Genomic DNA, 23,382 nt, shown 5'->3' on the forward strand with positions numbered 1-23,382 from the left:
AAGGTTCGTTGTTGTTAAGGCAATTAAGTCCTTAAAGGTTCATTGTTGTTCAAGGTGGTTAAGTCCCTACAGGTTTGTGGCTATTAGCCTTTGAAGGCCTCCCATATGTTACTGATGGACATCATGTTCTTGAAGTTTTGTTGTTGTTCACCACTATTGATGGCAATCCAGTCCCTGTAGTTTGTTTTTGTTTGCCACTGGAGGCCCTTCATCTGTTCTTGTAGTTTGCTGCTATTCGCTGCTGCAAGTCATCATCCATCTTTTCATGGCAATCTCTCTCGTCCATTGCTGCCCAAGTTGAAGTTTCATGGTGCTAGTTTGCCCTCGTCCATTGCTGTCCAAGTTGAAGTTTCATTGTGCTAGTTCGCTCTTGTCCATTGTTGTCCAAGTTGAAGTTTCATGGTGCAAGTTCACGGTTGTCCATTGCTATCCAATTTGGTTTATTGACGTTCTCTACATTTGAGTTTGACTATTCCAAGCTTGGTTCATACAATCTTGTATGATCCAGCTTGAGGGGAAGTGTTGTAATTTGAGATAATATTTTTAAAATCTTCCTAATTAGAGAAAATAGATACATAATCTTTTATTTTATTTTATTTTCCTAGATTTCATAGTTTCTCTATTTCCCTTTTTAGGAGAATTAGATTATTACAAATAGACGGTATGAGAATGTACTTTTTATGATTGAGAATAATAAAATAAGTCTTATTTGAACGTATAATTTCATCTATTTGCACTCATCTCTTTATACAAATTGTTATTGCTAAAGAAAAACTGTAGCACACTTGAAGCCAAAAAAACGTCAATATTATTAATGGAAAACGTTGCAATATTTAATACTTGAAAATGTAACTACTCACTAACAGTTTGATCCTAATTTTAATCCAGCACTGCAACGCATAATAAACAAAATAACTAAATCCTAAAAACCAGGAACAAACTTTGACTCAATCTAATTAACAATAAACACTCCTAAAGCATTTTCTCAATCTAATTAACAATAGACACTCCAAAAGAAACGTGTTAAACTTCCTTCACATTCTGGTGAAGTCATCAATAAAGGTAATAAAATAAAGACTACCTTTTAAGGAAGGTGTTATGTGAGGGCCTGAAACATTTGTGTGGATGAGCTGCAATTTGTGAGTGGCTCTCCATGTTGACTTCGGAAATGAATTTCTTTTTTGCTTTCCAAATTGACAAGCTTTACAACTTGACATTGTATCACTAAGCTTGGGAACATCAAGTGACAACCCCTGTTCTCTTAGTTGCAACAATCTTTGATGATGATTGTGTCCTACTCTCTTGTGCCAAAGTTGAGTGACATCTTCTTTGAGAGAGAAAACAAATTGCTTCTCCCCTAAAGGATTGAGTGAGAAACTCTTTCCTTTCATTTTTACTTTGAAGATATCTTGATTAGTTGCATCCTTAATCAAGCAATATTCATCTTCAAAAATAACTTTAAGGCTTTTTTCAATAAGTAGACCAACACTCAACAAATTTTGGTCAATGTCAGGAACAAAGAGAACATCCTGTATAAGCTTTGTACCTTTCCAGCTTGTGATCGCATAAGTTCCTTTTCCTTTGACAGATATATAATTCCCATTGCCAATTCTGACTTTGGTGATGTTAGTTGACTTCAAGTCTCTAAACAACTCCTTGTCATGAGTCATATGATTTATGCATCCATTGTCAATCAGCCAACTTTCATTTGATTCATTGCTCATGAAGCATGTAGCCACAAATAGTTGATCCTCCTCTTCCTGATCAACAATCTTAGCCTCTTCACCTTGTTGTTGATTCTTGCTCCTACAAATTACAACCTCATGCCCCATTTGGTTACATTTGGTACACTTAGCTTTTGGTCTTCTCTAGCATTTGAAAGTAGGATGACCCTTTTTATTGCAATGTTGACATAGAGAGTAGGATCCCTTCTTGACTCCTGTTTTGTTGTTGGCGGAAGATTCTCCAATAGGATTTTGATTCTTTTTAAAAGACTTCTTCTTGTTGTTGTTACTCATTCTCATGATGTTTGGCTTGCAAGGCTCCTTCAATGGCACCTTCTTGCCTCATGGCTCTTCTTTGCTCCTGTGCCTGCAAAACATTCAGAAGCTCTACAAAAGTGATTTGAGTAAGATCCTTTGTATTTTCCAAGGCTGAAATAGATGCCTCAAATTTTTCAAGCATTGTCACGAGAATCTTTTCAATAATTCTTGAGTCTATAAACACAGAACCAAGTAACCTGATTTGGTTTGCAATGTTCAATAACCTATCAGAATATTCTTTAATTGATTTTATTTCCTTCATTTTTCTGTAACTTGAATTTTGGAATCAAGTTTAGCACACGCATTCCTTTGATTCTTGCATTTCCCTCATACTCTGACTTGAGATAATTCCATATCTTATACTCTGACTTGAGATAATTCCATATCTTATACTCTGACTTGAGATAATTCCATATCGGCTTAATTACCTACTTAGTCCCCATGTTCGGAGGTAATTTGCTGTTTAGTACCCGGTTTTAAAAATGTAGGCATTTGATACCTATGTTTTGAAATTTGTATCAATTGAATCCTATCCACTTAACGCCGTTATAAATCTAACGTTTTTCTGACATCAACTTTGAATTGTCGACGAGCGGTAGTGGACGAGCGTCCGAGCATCGTTGGACGAGCGTCCTCTTCTGTTGGACGAGCGTCCTCCTCTGTTTGGACGAGCGTCCTCCACTGTTGGACGAGCGTCCTCCACTGTTGGATGAGCGTCCTCCTCTGTTTGGACGAGCGTCCTCCTCTGTTTGGACGAGCGTCCTCCACTGTTGGACGAGCGTCCTCCACTGTTGGACGAGCGTCCTCCTCTGTTTGGCGAGCGTCCTCCACTGTTGGACGAGCGTCATCCTCTGTTTGGACGAGCGTCCTCCAGTGTTGGACGAGCGTCCTCCTCTGTTTGGACGATCGTCCACAACCGCTCGTCCACAATTCAAAGTTGATGTCAGAAAAACGTTAGATTTATAACGGCGTTAAGTGGGTAGGATTCAATTGATACAAATTTCAAAACATAGGTATCAAATGCCTACATTTTTAAAACCGGGTACTAAACAGCAAATTACCTCCGAACATGGGGACTAAGTAAGTAATTAAGCCATTCCATATCTTATACTCTGACTTGAGATAATTACATATCTTATACGGTAACTTCAGAGTCATAATCCAAGTGAGGATAGTAAATGGGACTGCAGCAAACAAGTAGGCTTTTGCCTTGGATTTCTGTCTTCTTCTCCTTGTGTGATTTGATTTGCACCGTGGTAGGATTGTATGAGAGAATAGGAATTTCATAATCCTTTATAACTGCTTCCCAAACATCCACAACTTCCATGTACGCCTCTATACGAACTGCCCAAACTTTGTAGTTTTCGCCATTAAACACTGGGTGGAGAAATTGAAGAGAGACTTGGACTTGCTTCAACGTCCATAACATAGACTCACAAACCCCTTAAGAATAAGGCTCTTGATACCAATTGTTATTGCTAAAGAAAAACTGTAGCACACTTGAAGCCAAAAAACATCTGTATTATTAATGGAAAACGTTGCAATACTTAAAACTTGAAAAAGTAACTATCCAGTAACAGTTTAATCCTAATTTTAATCCACCATTGCAACGCATAATAAACAAAATAACTAAATCCTAAAAACCTGGAATAAACTTTGACTCAATCAAATTAACACAAGTATTGGTGATGACTATCGTTTAAAACTTTGTGCAAATATCCATTTTCTATTTTACATACATTGTCAGGTTTGTCATTTACTTAGAAATATGTTTAGTTTACTGTCAATTTATGTCATCAGATGGGACGTTAAGTTGGGGACAACTGGTTCCTTGAAGGACAATAGTAATGGACATTTAGTGTCTACTCAAACCCTACCAGCCTTGTCATCCTTGCCTGCAATATGATTAGTTAACGTCTGGCACTGTGCTTCTGGCTACTATAAATTTAATTCAAAAACAATCCTATTGAGACTGTATTTTCCTGTTTTACCTTTTTCTGGTTCAGAAGTCCATTAAATGGTTCATATGTTCGTAATTTGGTACTGCACTTCTGATTGTCCTGATTTGATTATTCTCAGGTGTCAAAGAATCAAGACTGACTTCACTTTCGAATATAATTACCTCGAAGATGAGCCTATCGTCTAGAAGATGCCCGCTTGTAAATATGTGATTTCATGTTCTTATTAGTGTGTGTATCGATAAACTACATTTTCCTTCCAAAGGAGGAAAATATATATTTTGTAAAAGAGAACATCGCAGAATGTTGAATAACATTACATGTACAAGGTTTGTGTTCCGTATAGTTCTAGCTGATGTTAAGAAATTGCTAATGCTCAATTTTATAGCTTGCATTGTGTATCATTGCAGCTTTTAAATTAACGTTACACATGTAAACTGGTTGAAACTCATCTTTTTTGGACATGCACCTCCATGAGGTGTGAGAAATGTCAAAACTATTCCTCCATATCTCAGACTACAGATTGAGTGACTCAGATTTTGGATTCACCAATCGGAAAGTTAAAAGTTTAGTGTTCATTGTACAATTCATTTGTTTTTTCAATATTGTTCAACATTTCTCATTGCATAATTCCAAATTCACCCTGGATGTTAGCTAATCTGAAATTTTAATAGTCTCAAATTAATTTGAAGGTTTGATTTTATAACTAGAACAAGACCATGCATAAATGTAGAGGATGAATAATTTGCAATGCTTCTGTACCATATGCTTTCAGTCAATTCTTTTGCCACTTTTTCAAAACATGTCTATATAGTAAGTTTAGTTACTAAAACATAACAAAAAGATAAGGGCATCACCACTTGAAAAACACTAGAATGGGAGAGTTGAATAGTGTTAATGAAAGACTTTTTTTTGTAAATAATATAATAGTACATTACTCAAGGATTGAAAGATTTTATGCAAAATGCTAAATGCTTGACTTTGAAAAATAATAATAATCTTTCTAATAAATTTTTTTATTGAAAATCTTTTGCAATTAATGTAATATTACATTAGTTAAGGATTGAAAGATTTTACATTAGAATATTTTTGCAAATAATGTAATAGTACATTAGTCAAGGAAAATTTTACATTAGAATATTTTTGATGCAACATTTTAATACTTCCTTTTTAATAAAAAAAATATTAACAAAAGAAACGCTAATATCAAAAGTAGAAAGTAGGTGTAATTGTAGGTTTTATAAGAAAAATGTTTAAGAGAACAAAACAATAAGCATGCACTCATTTTTATTTTGGTTCACTCCATAGAGGGTTATATTATAATCTTCAACAAGATTATAATTGAGTATTCTTATCACTGCTGGTATTTTTAGTCAACAAATAACATCGGTTACCCTAACTAGTTGAGTTTCACCCACTCATGGTTGCGCAATATTTCTCACCACTCTTATTATCCTTGGTCAACACCACTCTTACTATCCTTAGTCAACGAATAACACATATTACCTTGACTAGTTGAGTTTCACCTACTCTTGATTTTTACTAAACAATCTTGGTAAGTAAGTCTAGTAATCCTTTAACTCACATGAGTTAAATTCTCTTCAGAATGTGTAATCAATCAAATTGTTTACAAGTCTTAGACGATTATTCTCATAAAGAGGATATATTTTTAGTACAATTCAATTTACAAATTCACTAAGTGTTTTTCTCTCTTCTCTCTTCTTACAATAATAGGTTTATGTAACAATGAAGCTTGAGAATGTTTTTAGACTTGAGTTTTTTCTCTTGTGAGATATCTTCTTGAGTTCTTAAGCTCTTCTGTGCTTTTCTTTCGACGATATTTTCTTGTTCTCTTTTTTTCTTTGTATGCTCTTCTCTTCATATGTTATTCTCTTGATTTTTTCTTCGAATCATCTTCTATATAAAGGCTTCTCAAAAGATGTCCATTAGACAGAGTTTTGGCCTTGATTCTTGAGTCTTCTCAATCTTGTTGTATGAAACAACCATTAGTTAAAGTCAACTTGTCAGAGCATATTTGCTTTTCCAATACTTTGACAGAAGTATGTTGTATTCTTTTTTTGGCACAATTGTTGATGGAGAGAACATTCTGTGAAGGTATTCTTTTATTAATGTCCACTTCTGATTTGTATTGGATGGAGTAGGTAGATGTGTGTAATAGAAAATATGCACAAAGCAAAGTAGATATGCGTGCAGTAGATATGTCTTTTCTCTTATCACTTTTGTTGTATTTAAACGTTGAACATTTAATGGCTTTTAATGTTTGTTTAGAACAACAATGTGCTTTTTACGTTCTCTATCATTTAGGTAGGATTTTATCATTTAAGCTTCTCACTAAGATACTAAGCATTGATTGAAGACTTCATCGTTGGATGAAGTAGATTGTTTAGCTCATGGTATCGTCTATTTTGTATAAACAGTTTTAGGTTCCCTCTATTCAACAAGTGCGTTTAGCAAGTTGTCTTCTATTACAAGTCTTTGGAATATTAATTGAGACTTTCAAAGCGCTTTCTAAAAACATTGCCTCGACACTTTTACCTTTTTAATGAAATTGAGAGTTTAATTGATTACCATCTAGTAAGTATAACTTTTGCATGTAGCAATGCTCTCATTGACGCCTAAGCTTAGGAATCATTTAGTGTTGCATTTAGTTTATGCCTAGGTGATTTTCTAAGACTTTCCTAAGTTATTTGGTTTTCGAGTATTTTCATTTACCACTTATATTTCAACTATTCCAATATTCTAGTGATACCAACTTCATATGCTCATTTTGTTTAACGTCGTTTTGTGGAACTTCAAAACATATAAAAGTGGTTAGACATTTTAGTATTATAGAAGAATTTGTCTTAACAATCTTCCTCTTTTTGATGTTTAACAAATACACATCTAAACGATATGATTTTTGACAAGTTCATTTCGAAGGTGATTCATAAAACATTTTAAGGATTTTTAGTTGTTTAAATATCTTGGAGGTTCATTTTTATTAATATTTTATCTCATGCATGCGGGTTAGTGTTCAAAGCAGTTGAAACAAATAAAATCAAATTAATTAAAGCATGATATGCAATTATACTACAACATAAATACTTATATTTAAACAAATAAAAATGTTATATTTGCATGAATGTGTACAATGTTATGTTCTAAGGATATGGAGACTCCCTTTGATTCTTGTGTATCATATTCTATCCTATCGTTTGGTGTACTCCCCCTGAGTACATGCTCTTAGATCTTGGCTAAGTGACTATGCTATCTTTTATCCTATACTATGTTGACTATGATATCCTTTATCCTATCAATTATCTCCCCCTTATTTGATAAACGATAAAAAAGGGTGATTCTATGTGATGATTCTATGTGGAGGATGACAAGACAATGTATTGATATAGGTAGTTGTATCTAGCTATACCCATCTAAAATATGTGTTTCTGATGATGAATAAAAAAAATGTTTTATAGTTTCTTGCACAATAAATGACATAACAATTGCTTGATCTTTACTTTGTTTGTGCTTGAAATGATTGGTATATGTATTCATTGATTGTAAATGAATCATAAGTTGAAACATCTTGCACTTTGTATATCTAGAAGAACTAATCGATTAAATTGTTTATATAATATGTTAAATTTTTTCCGATTTCAGTATATGCTTAACATAGGCAAAATAGTCATGTATTAACTTATTACATTAGTTGTATAATCGATTAAAACACGTTGTTATGCCAACATGTGTTTGTTGAGTGCTTAAATGTGTTTGGAATGGAAAATGATTTGATAATTTGCTCAAGTATGGAACTTAACCAATTACTGTTAAGATGTCGACAAGTGTACCAAATCGTATCAAGTAATAATAAATGGTAAGACCAAGTATCGTTTCCCAAGAGACTCACGATACTAAACAGTCATGTAATCACTTAACTAATTAAAACCTTATAGAATAATTTAGGGTTTTATATGTAAAAACAAGAAAATAAATATGAATGCAATTTTGATCAATTGAAGAGAAATGCAAAAGTGAATGATGATGTTGGTATTATGAGATGAAGATGTTGTTGGGGTTTAGATTTCACCTAATCACTCTCATGCATATATGAATTCTTCTTTATTAATTGTTAATGTCACTTTCTAAAGTACTTAGAACCCGATGTCTCGGCGAAAAAAGTCTATCCTTAATTACTAGTTTACAATGTCTTGTCTCCCTAATAATTAATTTTTCATTATGAACGGAAGCTTAAGACAACCAAGTGTTCTATCCCTATGTCTAGGCAATACCATAGGAGAAATTCCCCAGTTCTAGGTTTCTCTATATGTGTCCATATCAAAGAAAACCAATAATCATGACATGAATGAGTTAAACATAACAAGCACAAAGCAAAGGAGAATAACCCTATCAATTAATGAAAGAAGCATAAATAAATTGGAATCAATTCAAATACATGAGAGTTTAGAGGTTACATCTTCCCCAACAACAAATTGAATTTAGTTCCCCCTTGTCATGGAGAAACTAGATGAACAATGGAATGAGAATGAAAGATAAATCCTAAAAGCCGAAAAGGAGAGCTTCCGCATCCAATTCTACCTCCACAGAGCTGAAAAGTCTGAATTTACGTCCCTTCTGTCAAAAGATACCCTCTCTAGAACGTGCAAGTCCTTAAATAGGGCTAAATTGGATCATGGGCCAATGTCGTCAGCACTCAGTGCCCCTACTTAGGTCGCCCAAGTGAGCTTGGGAGAAGAATGGTGCTCAGCGTCCCAAGAAGGGCGCCCAGGCGTGAAACAGTGCTCGAAGGCTGGCGCTCAGCGTCCCTGAAAGAGCGCCCAGGCGTGGGTGCGAGACTTCCAGCGATGAAGGCCCCAAAAAAGGGCGCGCAGGCGTGGTTGCGAGACAACCAGCATTGAGGGCCCTAGAAAAGGGCGTCCAAGTGTCCTGCGACCTTCTGCATCCTTCTCTTCTGGTGCTCTTTCTATCTTTTCTGGGTTTCAACTTCTTGACATTTTAACTCCTCTTCCAATTCATTCCAATTTCCTACAAAATCAACGGAATTTAGTGATAAAATCTTCAATTATAACATCAACTCTCTTATTCATCAAAATAAGCTAAAAGCAAGAGAACCAGCAAGTTTCTAAGTCACAAAGGGTTGTTTTATTATTAAAAATTGCATCTCAGATAACTGTATTTTCAACCGCTAAGTTTCATAATCGGTTAAAGTGTGTATCTTGTGAAAATAATTTTCATTGAAAACCATAAATGCCTATAACGATTATATTTGTTTATTGTTGGCTTGTATAATTTATTTAGTTGATTGCATGTGCTGTTTAATTTGTTAAATCTGATATGGATGTAAAACTATTAAAGTAGAAAGAAAAGCTTAACAAATTACGTTAAAAGCATAATCGATTAAACTGCATCAAGATTTGAAAATCTATAAATAGACGCGTTGCGTGCTCATTCAATACAATTACATGAACTTACACTTTCATAACTGACTTTTTTGTTAAGTGTTGATTGTAGGAGCATCCTAAGACTTTTGGGAGAATCAAGATCATACATTTTGAAAAGAAATCATTAAGATTCTTGCAGGATAGATGTGCTGATACATTGCTAATCATATTTGCACTTCAGGTGTATTCTTTGAGGATCAGTGTCTTCATTACAATCAAGAGGATTGTGTTCCTATTGCTGTGAGCCAGGAGAAGAACGTATGCGTTCTGCATTGAGAGTTGGGATTTCTCTCAAGGTGTACAGAAAGTTGGGATTGCTTTCTGAGTTTGTGAGATTGTGAGGTGATTCACATCTTGTATTGTAATTGAGATTTTGAGTTGGGAAAGGAGAGTGCATTGAGAGGGGATATCTCTATATTCTTGCTTGTATAACCCTATCATTATAGTGGTTCCTTTCAACTAAGGTTGATGAAGGAAGACGAGATGTAGGCTTGGCTGAACCAGTATAAATCCTTGTGTTGAACTTTCTATCCTTTCTCTTTTATTGTTGATTCATATACTTATCATATTGATTTCAAGAAACTTAAAGATTTTGCAAAACTTTTTAAAAGACCTACTTTTGAAAGCAAAATCATATTCACCCCCCTTTTGGCTTGAGATATTGGCATCACTTTTTCTACAATTGGCACCAGAGCTGGGTATTCGAAATTTACTCGAATTTTAATCGGTTAGGTTTTTCGTATAATCGATTAAATAGTTCCTTATGGCCAGTATATCTCAAACTTTTTGGATAAGGGACATCTACAAACAGACCACCATTGTTTGAGAGTGACAACTACCCTTTTTGGAAAATTGGAATTAAGATTTTCTTAGAGTCAGTAGACTAGGGTTTTCGATTGGACCTTAGATGAAAGCAAGAGACTATGATGTTAAAGCAAATAATATCATCTCTTCTGCACTTACAACTGATGAGTTTTATAGAATCTTCACATGCACAACGACTAAAGATATGTAGGATGTTCTTGAGGTGACTCACGAAGGAACAAATGAAGTAAAAAGAGCCAGAAAGAATTCATTCATCCAAGAGTATGAAATGCTCGGGATGAAGGTTGATGAAACAATCTTTGATGTTCAAAAGAGGTTTACTCATATTGTCAACCACCTTCTTGCACTTGGAAATACTTTCTGTAAAGAAGATATCAAAGGTTTGGGTTTAGCTAATCAAGGGATTGTTTTTTATGTGACAACAACAACAATGTTACATAATGTTTCTTGCACAACAACTGAAACGTTTTTAATATGCATAGCTGCATTTACATATTTGTTTGTGCTTGAACTGATTGGTTTGCATACTTACTATGGTCATACACGTGTTTATATCTATAGTGTTCATACTCATGTTTTAAATGACAAAACCACTTGCACAAAGCATATCTATATGAAGTAATCGATTACAATGTTTATGTAATCAATTAAGTTCTTCAAATATCAGCTAATGCTTAACTGTGGCAAACTACAAGTTTTAACCGATTATATTATATGTATAATCGATTAAAACTCGTGCCTTTTCTAACACCTGTTTGTTGTGTGCAGTGATGAGTTTTCAGTAGAAAAAGTTTTCAAAATTGTTAAGTGTAATACTCAACCGATTACACAATTTCATTAATCGGTTAAATCTGGTACACATTAAAAATTGTTTTTATGTTAAGTCTTAACTATTATAACAGTCTTATTTTAAATTGTTTTGACTTACAATAAATGCAAAATGCTTAACCGATTACATTAATTTAGTAATCGATTAAAATGCATCAGGATTATGAAAATCCTATAAACAGTTGTCTTGCGCACTATTCCAAAACAACAGACACAGAATATACAAATTTCATAACTAACATTTTATTGAGTTTTGATTACAAAAAGCGTCCAAGAACCATCTTGAAGATTCAATATCAAATCTGGGTTAATACATCACGATTCTGTCAAGATCTGTGCTTAAAGGTTTCTGGTCATATCTGCACTACTGAAGTGTCTGTTGTGAAGATCAAGTTAATCTTTTTCAGTATGTAGATTGAGTTTCAGTGCGTTTGTGCCAGAGGAAGAGAACTGTGTTTGTTCTTATTGAGAGTTGGGATTGCTCTCAAGGGTTTCTTAGAGTTAGAATTGCTTTGAGGTGATAGAAAGTTGGGATTGCTTTCTAGGTTGTGAGAGTGTGAGGGTGTTCACCTTTTGCTTGTTGTAATTGATTTTGAGTGGGGAAGGAGAGTGCATTGAGAGGTAGTCTTTGTATTCTTGCTTGTAAACTCAATCGTTATAGTGGTTCCCTTCAACTAAGGTTGTTGAAGACTAGATGTAGGCTTGGCTGAACCAATATAAAAATCTGTGTTGGTTTTTCTATCCTTAACTCTTTTACTGCATTATATTCTTTATTGTCTTGTGTGTGAAAGAAAGTTCTAAAGATTTGCCAAAAGATACCAAAAGATAATAAAAGAACATATTTTCAATAAGAACCAATTCACCCTCCTCTTGGTGTTGAGAAATATGGCCTAACTATTCTTACATGACGGACTAAGTCCGTCGGTAATCTCAACTCTTTTTGCATATGAAAACCCCCAAACACCACAACTTTGTTCTCCCTTAGCGTCAAACCCAACAAAACACACATAATACATTCATAGGGAAAACTCATCACAAATATTACATAAACCATATGCCCATTCATACACAAACTCTTACCATTAATAACCACAAATAATCATAATCATATACACATGTATCAAAACAAGGATCACCAATCAAGATAATAAAAAACACATATAATATACAACTATAAACAAACAAAGTTAAGCTTCCTCATACCTTGACAATCATAAGATTGTATCTACAACCTTAAAACACCACCAATCTTCCTTTATCCTAAGAGTTTTCTGGCGTTCTCTCTCTTCTTATCCCAAAACGCCATCTCCTCTCTTCCTCTATTTTCTTTCTTTGATTTTGAGTTTCTAAGGTTCCTAAATATCAAATCATCCCTTAATTAATTTCTACACCAATTAAATGAAGACAAAAGACCATTTTGTCCATAGACAAAAATATAAATATAAAGAAATAACATAACAATTGTGTTCTAACCAAATATACACTCAAAAACACTAATTTCAAACAAAAATTCAAAGTCTCAAAATTATTTTATTTTTAAAACCTTATTTTTCTGAATCTTACATTATATATTGTCTATTGTATATTGTATATTGTATATTGTATATTGTATATTGTATATTGTATATTGTATATTGTATATTGTATATTGTATATTGTATATTGTATATTGTATATTGTATATTGTATATTGTATATTGTATATTGTATATTATATATTATATATTATATTATGCATTCATATTAAACGTTACAATATGTGGAACGTAAACGAAAACAACCCCTGAACGTATTCTTCATCAACACGTTACGTTCTCTCCTCGGATCACCCCACTCCGGCGACCGTTAGTCTCCAAGGACCCAACAACTCCGGCGACTTTATGTAAGATTGTTGTTCATTTCTTCTATTATCTTCTTCATCTTCTTTTTGTTTCGTTTTCTATTTCTGGTTTTTATAGAACCCCTGTATCTTTTTTTTCGTCTTGAAATAGTGTAATTGGTTTTTGCCATTCTTCTTCTGCCAACAAGTTTTAAGTTATCTTTTAATTTGTATTTTATTCAGTATCTGATTATCTAAAAAATAATAATTCGTTTTGCATTCATCTCTGCGCACAAGTTTTTGATTCTTTTATTCAATCTTTACCCCAGTATCTTTTTAAATTTGTTTATTCTTTTGCCTTCATATTAAATTTTTTATTAAGTTTTATGTTCTGCTTCTCTTTATTTCAATCTTTTATTAAGTGGTTTTAGAAAACAAGTTAGTTCTTTTTGCGTTCATATTCAGTTTTTATTGCGTTCTTCTTGCCTTGTTTCTGATATTTCTAATATCAGTTTTTTGTGCTCTGCTGCCATTTAATTATCTTTTTTAATTGAAGTTGAGAATGTTTTTTTTATTCAGTTTCTTATTCAACTTTTGATTTTCAGCAGATTCATGAAGTTTTTTATTTAACTAAATTTTGTGTTCTACCCAGCTGAACCTTTGCTTCTGATTCCGAAACAATGCTGTCTGGTGCGAACTGAAACAGAAGATTGATGTCTTTCTGGAAATGGAACAGCTTAATTAAAGAACTGAAACAATAGGAAGTGACATGTCATTTTCCTAAAAGCATACTACTTGAGCCAAAAAAACATCAACTTAAGATACTAGGAGATGTAGGTGCATGTAGGAAGATACCGGAGGATGTTAAATTGAAGATGAAGGCAGTATTTGGTCAGAAAAAGGCTGAAAATGTTACACACGACACACACACAAACATGGAAATAACGCAAGATGATGCATTAACTGCTAACCTTGGTGTTATAGGAAGAAATTCTACTGACCTTGGACCTGTTGGTGACAACTTTAGTGCATTAACTGCTAATTCTGGTGAAGTTCGTGATCAGTTATATAATTTTCAGATGCTTGAGGTAGCTCACCACAAACTTCCGCAACCTAAGGACTCAGAACGTCCCAGGGCCTATACTCCTGTATACTCTTTTGTTTTTAATAATCATCATTTTAATTGAATACTACATTATGTATTACTAGATTACAAGACAAAAGTTTCCATTTTTTTCTGGTTATGCAGAAACATCCTACGATAACTCCTCCTAGTTTTCCTAAAGTTCAGGACCCTATTGTTTATAATCCAGCCTTTTGGGAGAAAGTGGGTCTAGAACCATATTATTTTGATACCCTGTTCTTTGCATTTTACTATCAACAGGTACGGGGACTTTTTCGGTGATTAGTATTGCTCTCATTCTGTCATGAAAGCTTACATTCATTATTTTCTGTAGAACACTTACCAACAATATGTGGCTGCAAAAGAGCTAAAGAAACAGTCTTGGAGATATCACCGCAAATATAACGCATGGTTTCAACGGCATAAAATGCCAAAAGTTGCAACAGATGAATATGAGCATGGAACATATGTGTACTTCGATTTCCGTATAGCAAATGATGACAAACAACATGGGTGGTAAGCATATTGAACTTATAATTTCATCTATTTGCACTCATTGAATGTTTTAGCTTTATCGAAAGATTGGAGATGGCTATCGTTTAAAACTTTGAGCAAATATCCATTTTCTTTTTTAAATACATTTTTGTCGGCTTTGTCATCTACATAGAAATATGTTTTATCAATTTATGTTATCAAATTGGACGTTAAAGTGGGAATAACTTGGTTAGTTAAATGACAATAGTATTGGACATTTAGTGTCTCTACTTAATCCCTACCAGCCTTGTCATTTTCCCTTTTTCTGGTTCAGAAGTAATTAAATGGTTGATATGTTCGTAATTTGGAACTGCATTTCTGATTGTCCTGATTTGATTATTCTCAGGTGTTATAGCATCATGACTGACTTCACTTTGAATTATAATTACCTTGAAGATGAGCCTATTGTCTAGAAGATGCCCGCTTCATGTTCTGATTAGTGTTTGTATATCGATAAACTACATTTGCCCTCCAAAGTAGGAAAAATATATTTTGTAAAAGAGAACAGCGAAGAATGTTGAATAACATGACATGCGCAAGCTGTTTTCCGCATAGTCTTTCTTGCTGATGATGCTAAGAAATTGCTGATGTTCGATTTTATAGCGTGTATTGTGTATCATTCCAGCTTTTAAACTGTCACTACACATGTAAACTGGTTGAAACTCATCCTTTTGGCCCTGCAACTCCATGCAATTTTGTCTGAAAGACTAAGGATTGAGTGATTAAAAAAGTTTTTAGATTGTCCAGAAGTTAAGAATCAAGAGTACAACACAAGAAGCATGGCAAGGAAACAACAAATGAAGAGAAATTTTAAGGAAGATATTCAAGAAGGACTATTAAAGAAATTGAATAAAAAAGAAAGAGGCAAAGAAAATGTAATCCTTTTAGAAGATTATAAAGTATATTAAGAGAATCAAAGAATATTATGTAGAACCTAGCACGTTATGTTTGGACAACAAAAGTAGAGAAAGAGATACATGAAATGTATCTATCTTCAACAAGTTATTTTAAAGGTCATCTGTTAGCTGCACTTCCGCATTTTCGAGTGTACGTGAAAATTGTAACTATTTCACATGTCTCTTCACTTTTAGATGTGTCTTTTTCATTTGTCTCGAGTGTTGATGATATTGTTAAGGAGTGGACTTTAAGTTTAATTCAACTCCATAAAACCGGTAACAATTCTTTAACGGTCTCTGATAACGTGTTAAGAAGTGTATTTTTAGTCTAACTCAATTGTAAGGTGAGGTTTGCATCTACTTATATATTATAAATTGGTATTATCTCTGGTCGATGTGAGATTTCCAACACTTCATCTCAAATTCAGATGTAAGGTATTGTTGTAAACTAGAAATCTCATCTTAGTAATTTCCTGTTACAATCATGTCATTTATATATATATAATTAAAGTTGTAATTTTTTTCTTTTCTTTTATTCAAAAATAAGGTGTGATCAAAGTTACTTGCTCTAGCCAAAAATCTTCATAGAAATATGACTAGTGATACATAAATGTAATCATTAGTATTGCCTTTTCTTGAAACTCATTTTCGAATTCTTTGTTTGGTTATCTATAAATAGAAATCAATTCTCTCTTATAAACTTGTGCTTGAATGAATGAAATACACTTTACTTGTGATATTCTTTCAGTGTCTTCATATATGAAATCTTTGTTTTTGGTTCTTACCTTTAAGAGTTTTTTTAAGTGATGAATCTCCCTTCTCTTTGGATTTTAGTGTAAAGTGACATGTTATAAACCATTTTCTATTTACATTTGCAACTTTCTTCTTGTTTTTCTCTTATCTCCATTGAAATGTCGCAAGCTTATCCTCTTAACGTAGAATGGCTTCTTCAACATCTAATTGAATTGATAGAACCATCCTGTTTCCCAAAAACACATTACTTCATGTACCAATGTTTAGAGTTGAGTGTGTTTCATCCCACATTTTAAAATTTTTCCCTTTATTAAAACAAAATCTTGTATTGCAAAGCTAAATATACTTGGATAAAAAATATTATTTGAAAATAGATAAAAAAATTATTCAAAATTATTATATATAATAATTAATATTATTTTTAAAATTTTTACACACATCCATATATATATATATATATATATATATATATATATATATATATATATATATATATATATATATTGTTAGTTAGACTCAATACCGTTCAGTCTTTAGTTATTTCTTTCAGCCTTCAACTGTTAGCATCGTTCGGCTTCAGCCTTACTGTTTGGCTTTCGACCTTTAACTTTTGCATTCGGTCTTTCATTGTTTTAATTGTCAGTGTTACAATTTCTTTGCTTGGCTATATATTATGGCTCCTTCCTCTATTTTTGAAATATATTCATTTAGATCATTCCTTTTGATCTCTGGGTTTTTTCATTCTTTCTATTCTCTATTTTGCTTTTGGACTCTTGTTCTCTTTCCTCACGAACCAACAAGTGGCGCCTACTGTGAGGCAATCAAGACAAGAAAATCCAGAAGTTATGGTACCAAGTTCGACATAGAGAAATTCAATGGATCGAATGACTTTGGGCCGTGAAAGATCAAGATGGAGGACGAAGAACATGCCTGCTACACTAACGCAAGAAGGGAAGAAAAGAATGGTTGATAAGGCAAGGAGTGCAATTGTTTTGTGTCTTGGTGATAAGGCATTGAGGGAGGTTGCAAAGGAAAAGACTATTGCTGGGATATGGGCAAAGCTGGAATCATTATACAGGACAAGATCATTGGCTCATAGGTTGTGTCTAAAACAACAACTTTATTCGTTCAAGATGATAGAATCAAGAACCATAAAGGAACAACTTGTAGAATTCAGCAAGACCATTGATGATTTGGAAAAACTTGGGGTAAGATTAGAAGATGAAGATAAGGTTTTTATTCTTCTAAATGCACTTCCAAGAAACTTTGAGTATTTTAGGGATGCCTTGCTCTATGGAAGGATCTGGCGATTACTCTAGAGGAGGTTGTGACATCAATTCGAACCAAGGAGTTCCAAAAACTCCAAGATTCGAAGGCAACCAAAGAGGTGGCGTTAGGGCTCATTACGTTGAAAGGAAAAGGGAAGAAGTAGAAGGAAAGTTGGAAGAAAACAAAACCAGAAGATAAGAAACAGGTGAGATGTTTCAAGTGTTAGAAGATTGGACATATCAAGAAGTATTGTCCAGAGAAGGGAAAATGCTCTCGGATGCAAGAAATTGTTGATGTTGTAGAGGCCTCTGAAGGATATGAATTTGCTGGTGTTCTGGTGGTTTCATCCGAAGATTCTCAAAGAAGTTGGGTCATGGATTCGGGCTGCACTTATCATATGTGCCCGGTGAAGGAGTTTTTTGAGAGTCTTGGTCAAAAAGAGCATGGAAATGTGCTTCTTAGTAATAACAAGGCTTGTAGAGTGCAAGGAGTTGGGTCTATAAGATTGAAAATGTTTGACAACCATGAAATGATGCTGCAAGATGTGAGATACGTGCTTGAACTAAAGAGAAATATGATCTCTATAAGTTCTTTTGATTTTAGGGGCTATTCCATGAAAGTTGAGAATGGAATGATGAAAGTGTTCTCTTGAGATTTTGTGATAGCCAAAGGCAGAAGGAATGACTTATACATTCTAGAGGGTTCCACTGTCATTGGTCATGCCTCGGTTGCAAGTGAGAAGTCTGAAAATAAAACTCGGCTTTGGCACTTAAGGATGAGAAATATCAGTGAGAAGGACCTAGAAGAATTGGAAAAGCAAGGTTTACTTCTTGGTGATAGACTATTGAAGCTTGATTTCTGTGACCATTGTGTCTTGGGGAAATCACACAGAATACCATTCTGAAAAGGAAAGCACTCAATCGAACGACCATTTGAGTATGCTCACGCTAATCTGTGGGGGGCGACAAGAACTCAAACTCATGGTGGAGGAGCTTACTTCCTAAGCATAATTGATAATTTTTCAAGAAGAGTATGGATCTACATTCAGAAGAACAAGTCTGAAACGTTTCAAAGGTTCAAGGAGTGGCATACTCATATTGAGAGTAAATTAGGATTCAAGCTGAAATGTCGAAGAACTGACAACGGTCTGGAGTTTGTTTCAGATGAATGAGTTATGCAAAGTCAAAGGAATCAAGAGGCATATGACTGTGGTTGGAACTCCTCAACAGAACGACTTGGCTGAAAGAATGAATAGAACAATTTTAGAGAAGGTTCGGTGCATGCTTCTTGGATCAGGTCTTTCTAAAGCTTTCTGGGGAGAGGTTGCCAATACGGCAATATACCTAATCAACAGGAGTCCTTCCACTACTCTCAATCATAAAACACCAATGAAAGTTTGGAATGGACAGCCAACAGATTACTCCAACTTAAGGGTGTTTGCATCCTTGGCTTTTGCTCATATCAAAGGGGATAAGTTGGAGGCTCAGGTTGTGAAAAGTGTATTTCTTGGATATGCTGAAGGAATTAAGGGATACAGACTATAGAGGTTGGATGTTAAACCTTCAAAACTGATCATTAGTAGAGATGTCATTTTTGATGAGACAAGAATGGCAATACATGCTCAAAATCCATAATATGAGAAGAGTAAGACTCTCATTAGGTGGAGCATTCTATTGATGAAGATCAAAGAGATCATATCACAAATCTTGATGATGATTCAGATGGAATGTCTGGTGATGCTACTCACTCAAGAAGAGTTGATACTGAATTAAGGAACTATCATCTTGTTCTTGATAGGGAAAGGAGGATCTCTAAGCTAACGAAACGGTTTGGATAGGTTGATCTAATTTGCTACGCCTTAAATGTTGCTGAAGATCTTGAAAGCATGATGAACCGAGAAGTTTCAAGGAGGCTCATGATAGCAGTGAACGACAACTTTGGCAAGGTGCTATGGAGGAAGGGCTTGAGGCTTTAAGGAAACATAACACCCGGAGATTGGTGGATCTGCCAAAGGGTAAGAAGGTTGTAGGTTCAAAATGGTCCTTAAAGAAAAAAGGAAGTTATACCATGAGGTGAGAAAACAAGGTATAAAGCAAGACTTGTAGCCAAAGGTTTCATCCAGGTTGAAGGTATTGATTACCATGAGATCTTTGCTCCTGTGGTGAAGGACTAATCGGTCAGAGTCCTAATGGTTATCATTACTCATCATAATTTGCACCTGGAACAATTGGATGTGAGAACTGCGTTTCTGCATGGAGATTTGGAAGAAACCATTTATATGAAACAACTGGAGGGATTTGCTTTGGATGATAGGGTGTGCCTGTTACAGAAGTCTCTATATGGCTTAAAGCAAAGTCCAAGGCAATGGTACAAGAAATTTGATGATTTCCTGATAAAGCTGAACTTCAAGCGGTGCAATTATGATGATTGTGTGTACATTCTAAACTGAGGCAGTGAGGTACTGTATCTTTTGTATTACATGGATGACATCCTCATTGCCAACAGTAATAGGTGCATGATTCGTGAGCTGAAATCAAAATTTGAGTGACGCTTTCGGGATGAAGGAGCTAGGTGAAGCTAGGCGGATCTTGGGCATTGATATATAGAGAGATAAACTGAAAGGAAACTTGTTTTTATCTCAACATAATTACATGCAGAAGGTGGTTTCAAGGTATCAGATGTCTTAATCCAAACCTTCTGGCACTCCGCTCAGGCAACACTTGAAACTTACCAAAGAGTAAAGCCCAAAGTCCGAAGATGAGAGGAAGAAGATGGATTCTATTCCGTTTTAAAATGAGATTGGGAGCATCATGTATGGCATGGTATGCACTAACCTGACCTAGCACATGGAGTAAGTGTTCTTAGCCGATTCATGGTAGATCCTGGACAAATTCATTGGGAATCTTTGAAGTGGATGCTTAGATACATAAAGGGGTCTCTTGATATTGGATTACTCTTTCAAAATATCTTTCAAGGTGGAGGTTTTATTGAGGGATTTGTTGATTCAGATTTTGCTGGATGCATGGACACAAGAAAGTCCCGTTCGGGGTATGCGTTTACATTGTTTGGAACTACTGTGAGCTGGAAATCTACACTACAATCAGTTGTTGCTCTTTCAACCACTGAAGCAGAATATTGCACACTTGCTGAAGGGGTAAAGGAGGCACTATGGTTAAAAGACATGATTCAAGAATTAAGGTTTTATCAAAAGTTTGTCTGTGTTTATTGTGACAGCCAAAGCGCCATACATTTGGCCAACCATGAATTTTATCATTCAAGAACAAAGCATTTTTATGTTAAGTTGCACTTTGTCAGAAACATTGTGGAATCCGGTGTTGTCCAAATCTGTAAAATAACATCTGAAGACAATCCTGCAGACATGTTAACTAAACTGCTTGCAAAGGAAAAATTTCAGAAGTGTTTGTCCACGATTGGTTTTGTTTAATCATTGTTAATACCGTTCGTTTTTGTCTTGTTTGAGTCTAGGTGGAGAATTTTTAGTTAGACTCAATAACGTTCGGTCTTTAGCTATTTCTTTCAGCCTTCAACTATTAGCGTCATTCGGCTTCGGCCTTACTGTTCACTTTCAGCCTTTAACTTTTGCGTTCGGTTTTCATTGTTTTAAGGCTTAAATGCTTACTTCGTCCCCATGTTAAGAAGTGAATTTCTGCTTAGTACCCAGTTTTAAAAGTGAAGACATTGAGTCCCAAAATTGTAAAAATTGTATGAATAAAGTCCTATCCGTTAAGTTGGTAGCAACAACGTTTACGTGACTGCAATTTATTTCTCTCTCCTCTGCTCTTCCTGCCACCTTTTTCTCTCTCTTTTCTATTTCTCTCACCATTAATACTAAAAGCAGAAAAATATCTCACTTGTTCTTGTTTCTTTTATTAGTTTATGTAATAATATATTTTATATTGTTTCCGAATCCAAGGATTTAATTGTTTATTTATCATAAGCTACACGCAGTTTTACATTTTAATATAATTATTTTCAAAATAACTAATGTTAACAGAATCAAAATAACTAATAGAAAGACAATAATTTTTTCTGAAACAATGTGACATTCCGCCTTTCAAACTTAGAAAGAGTGCCATAACATGCAACCACATATCAGTTGCTGTAATGGACATCTTAAACTCAATCTTTCAAGAAATATTTAAAAAGAAGAAAAAAAATTAAAGCATTTCTTTGTAATAACTACGTCTGCGATATCGTGTTTTGTTGTTTCGCCTTTTCAGCCTCAATCTTCCGTAGCATCGTTGAACTCAGCTTAATTTCACCTGATTCTCCAGAAAGCAAATCCACAACTTCAATTTGCATATGATCCAAGAAAATAATTCTTAATATGTCATAAAATATTTAGAAAACTGAAGAATTTTTCTTAATTATTTTTATATCAAAAAGAATAACCAAACCACAAACAATAATTTGCGACCTTCAACAGTGAAAGGCCTCTTTCAGCTCTTTTTCTGTTTATTGCCAATCCTCCCGGTAATGTTTCTTTGCTGTAACATAGCCAAATCCAGTTAGCAATCAAATAACTCCATGACACTTTTAAAAGTGAACGTCCATAAAGTTGTGATCAATTGTTTCTACAGCAACTCAATCAGAGTTAAGAGAGAAATAACAAAATCATGACAACAATGGTGGATCATGGGATACGTTTTCTACCAAAACAAGGTTTTAATTACCATGACCATTGAGATCAGAAACCAGACACTAGGAATGAGATACTTGATTAGAACATTGAAGATATTTTTTAGGTTTAAATCCTTTAGTTATCCCTATTTGTGTGGGTTTTTCCTAGTTTGATCCCCGACTTATTAGAATCCCCAATTGAATCCTTAAAAATGCTAATTTGAATCAATTTAGCCATTACCGTTAAATTTACTTAACGAAGTTAAAATTTTGCACAGGTGGAAGGTGATGTGTCAATTTTTGAACACGTGGCTCTCTGATTTCTCTGCCTCCTCCCTTACGCCCTTCCCCATCCCTGCATCGGCGTCATCTACTCCGCTCCCAAGGACTTCTCCAACCACCACTCCCAAGAGGTGGGGCACATCTCCAGTGGCCTCCGACAACTGAAGGCGAGATCCTCCAATCTGCCAAAATGCTACAAAAATCACCCAGTGACCTTTTCAACTCCTATGTGAGTTATTTCATTAATTGGGAAAAGTTGTAACTTTATTTTTGAGGAAGTGAGCATTTCTCCAAGATGAAGTTTGATAGCCCCTCTATTTTATGTGATAAAGGTATTTTTGTTCAGAAGTTCTGAGCACGTACTCATAGGTTCCTTAAACACAAAATCTCGATTCTCTTTATCATTCAACAACTCTTCACTGCATCCTAAACAATAAAATATTAAACAAAATGAACAAGATAGTGGAAACTGAACATTTCTATATAATTGAATAGTGTCCCCACATCCAAGAAAATAAGATGTTCATTTCTTTTGGCCTTGTCAAAATCACCACCATCTCAGTAGAGCTCTACACCGCCCTGTCATCCTCGTTCCCGACCTCAAAGGCACAGTTTCAAGAACCCCAGGGATCACACTCTTAGGTCCACTCCTCCAATTCTTGCAGGATACAGATTCCTACTTCTTGATCAACCTCTAGCCTTACAACCTCTACCCTTTGAACCTCGAGATCCCCCTCGGCATCGCGCTCTTCCAAGAATACCCTTTCAACTTCTGCACCGACTTCACCACCGGCTTCCGCTACCGCAACCTCTTCGACGTCATGGTCGATATTGTCATCGCCCTCACTGTCGCCGCCTACGAGACCATCCCCCTCGTCGTGACCGAAACCGGCTGGCCTAGCTTTAGCGCCGTCAAGAACGAGTTCGACGTTGCTGAAGGACATTTACGGTGG

The 23,382-nt window shown here is 34.8% G+C and overlaps 2 protein-coding genes across 3 annotated transcripts in view; both read left to right on the forward strand.

Annotated features, from left to right (window-relative positions):
• Nucleotides 1-4,507, forward strand: part of LOC124843880 (uncharacterized) — a 48,922-nt gene extending 44,415 nt beyond the window's left edge. For both annotated transcript variants that reach the window (XM_088112290.1, XM_088112291.1), the window contains exon 16: nucleotides 4,122-4,507. In XM_088112290.1, coding sequence (XP_087968416.1) covers nucleotides 4,122-4,188 — 67 coding nt within the window. In that variant the 3' untranslated portion in view covers nucleotides 4,189-4,507. The remainder of the gene's footprint in view (nucleotides 1-4,121) is intronic.
• A 9,082-nt stretch (nucleotides 4,508-13,589) lies between these two features.
• LOC124836711 (uncharacterized) lies at nucleotides 13,590-15,131 on the forward strand. Its single transcript, XM_047311887.2, has 4 exons — nucleotides 13,590-14,079; nucleotides 14,181-14,315; nucleotides 14,389-14,570; nucleotides 14,935-15,131. Exons 1-4 carry the CDS (start codon nucleotides 13,807-13,809, stop codon nucleotides 14,999-15,001), a joined length of 657 nt encoding a protein of 218 aa, XP_047167843.1. The 5' UTR covers nucleotides 13,590-13,806; the 3' UTR covers nucleotides 15,002-15,131.
• Nucleotides 15,132-23,382: the final 8,251 nt, after the last annotated feature.

The sequence above is a fragment of the Vigna umbellata genome, chromosome 4, assembly GCF_029865625.1.
Source record: "Vigna umbellata cultivar VRB3 chromosome 4, Vumbellata_1.0, whole genome shotgun sequence".
Taxonomy (NCBI): Eukaryota; Viridiplantae; Streptophyta; class Magnoliopsida; order Fabales; family Fabaceae; genus Vigna; species Vigna umbellata.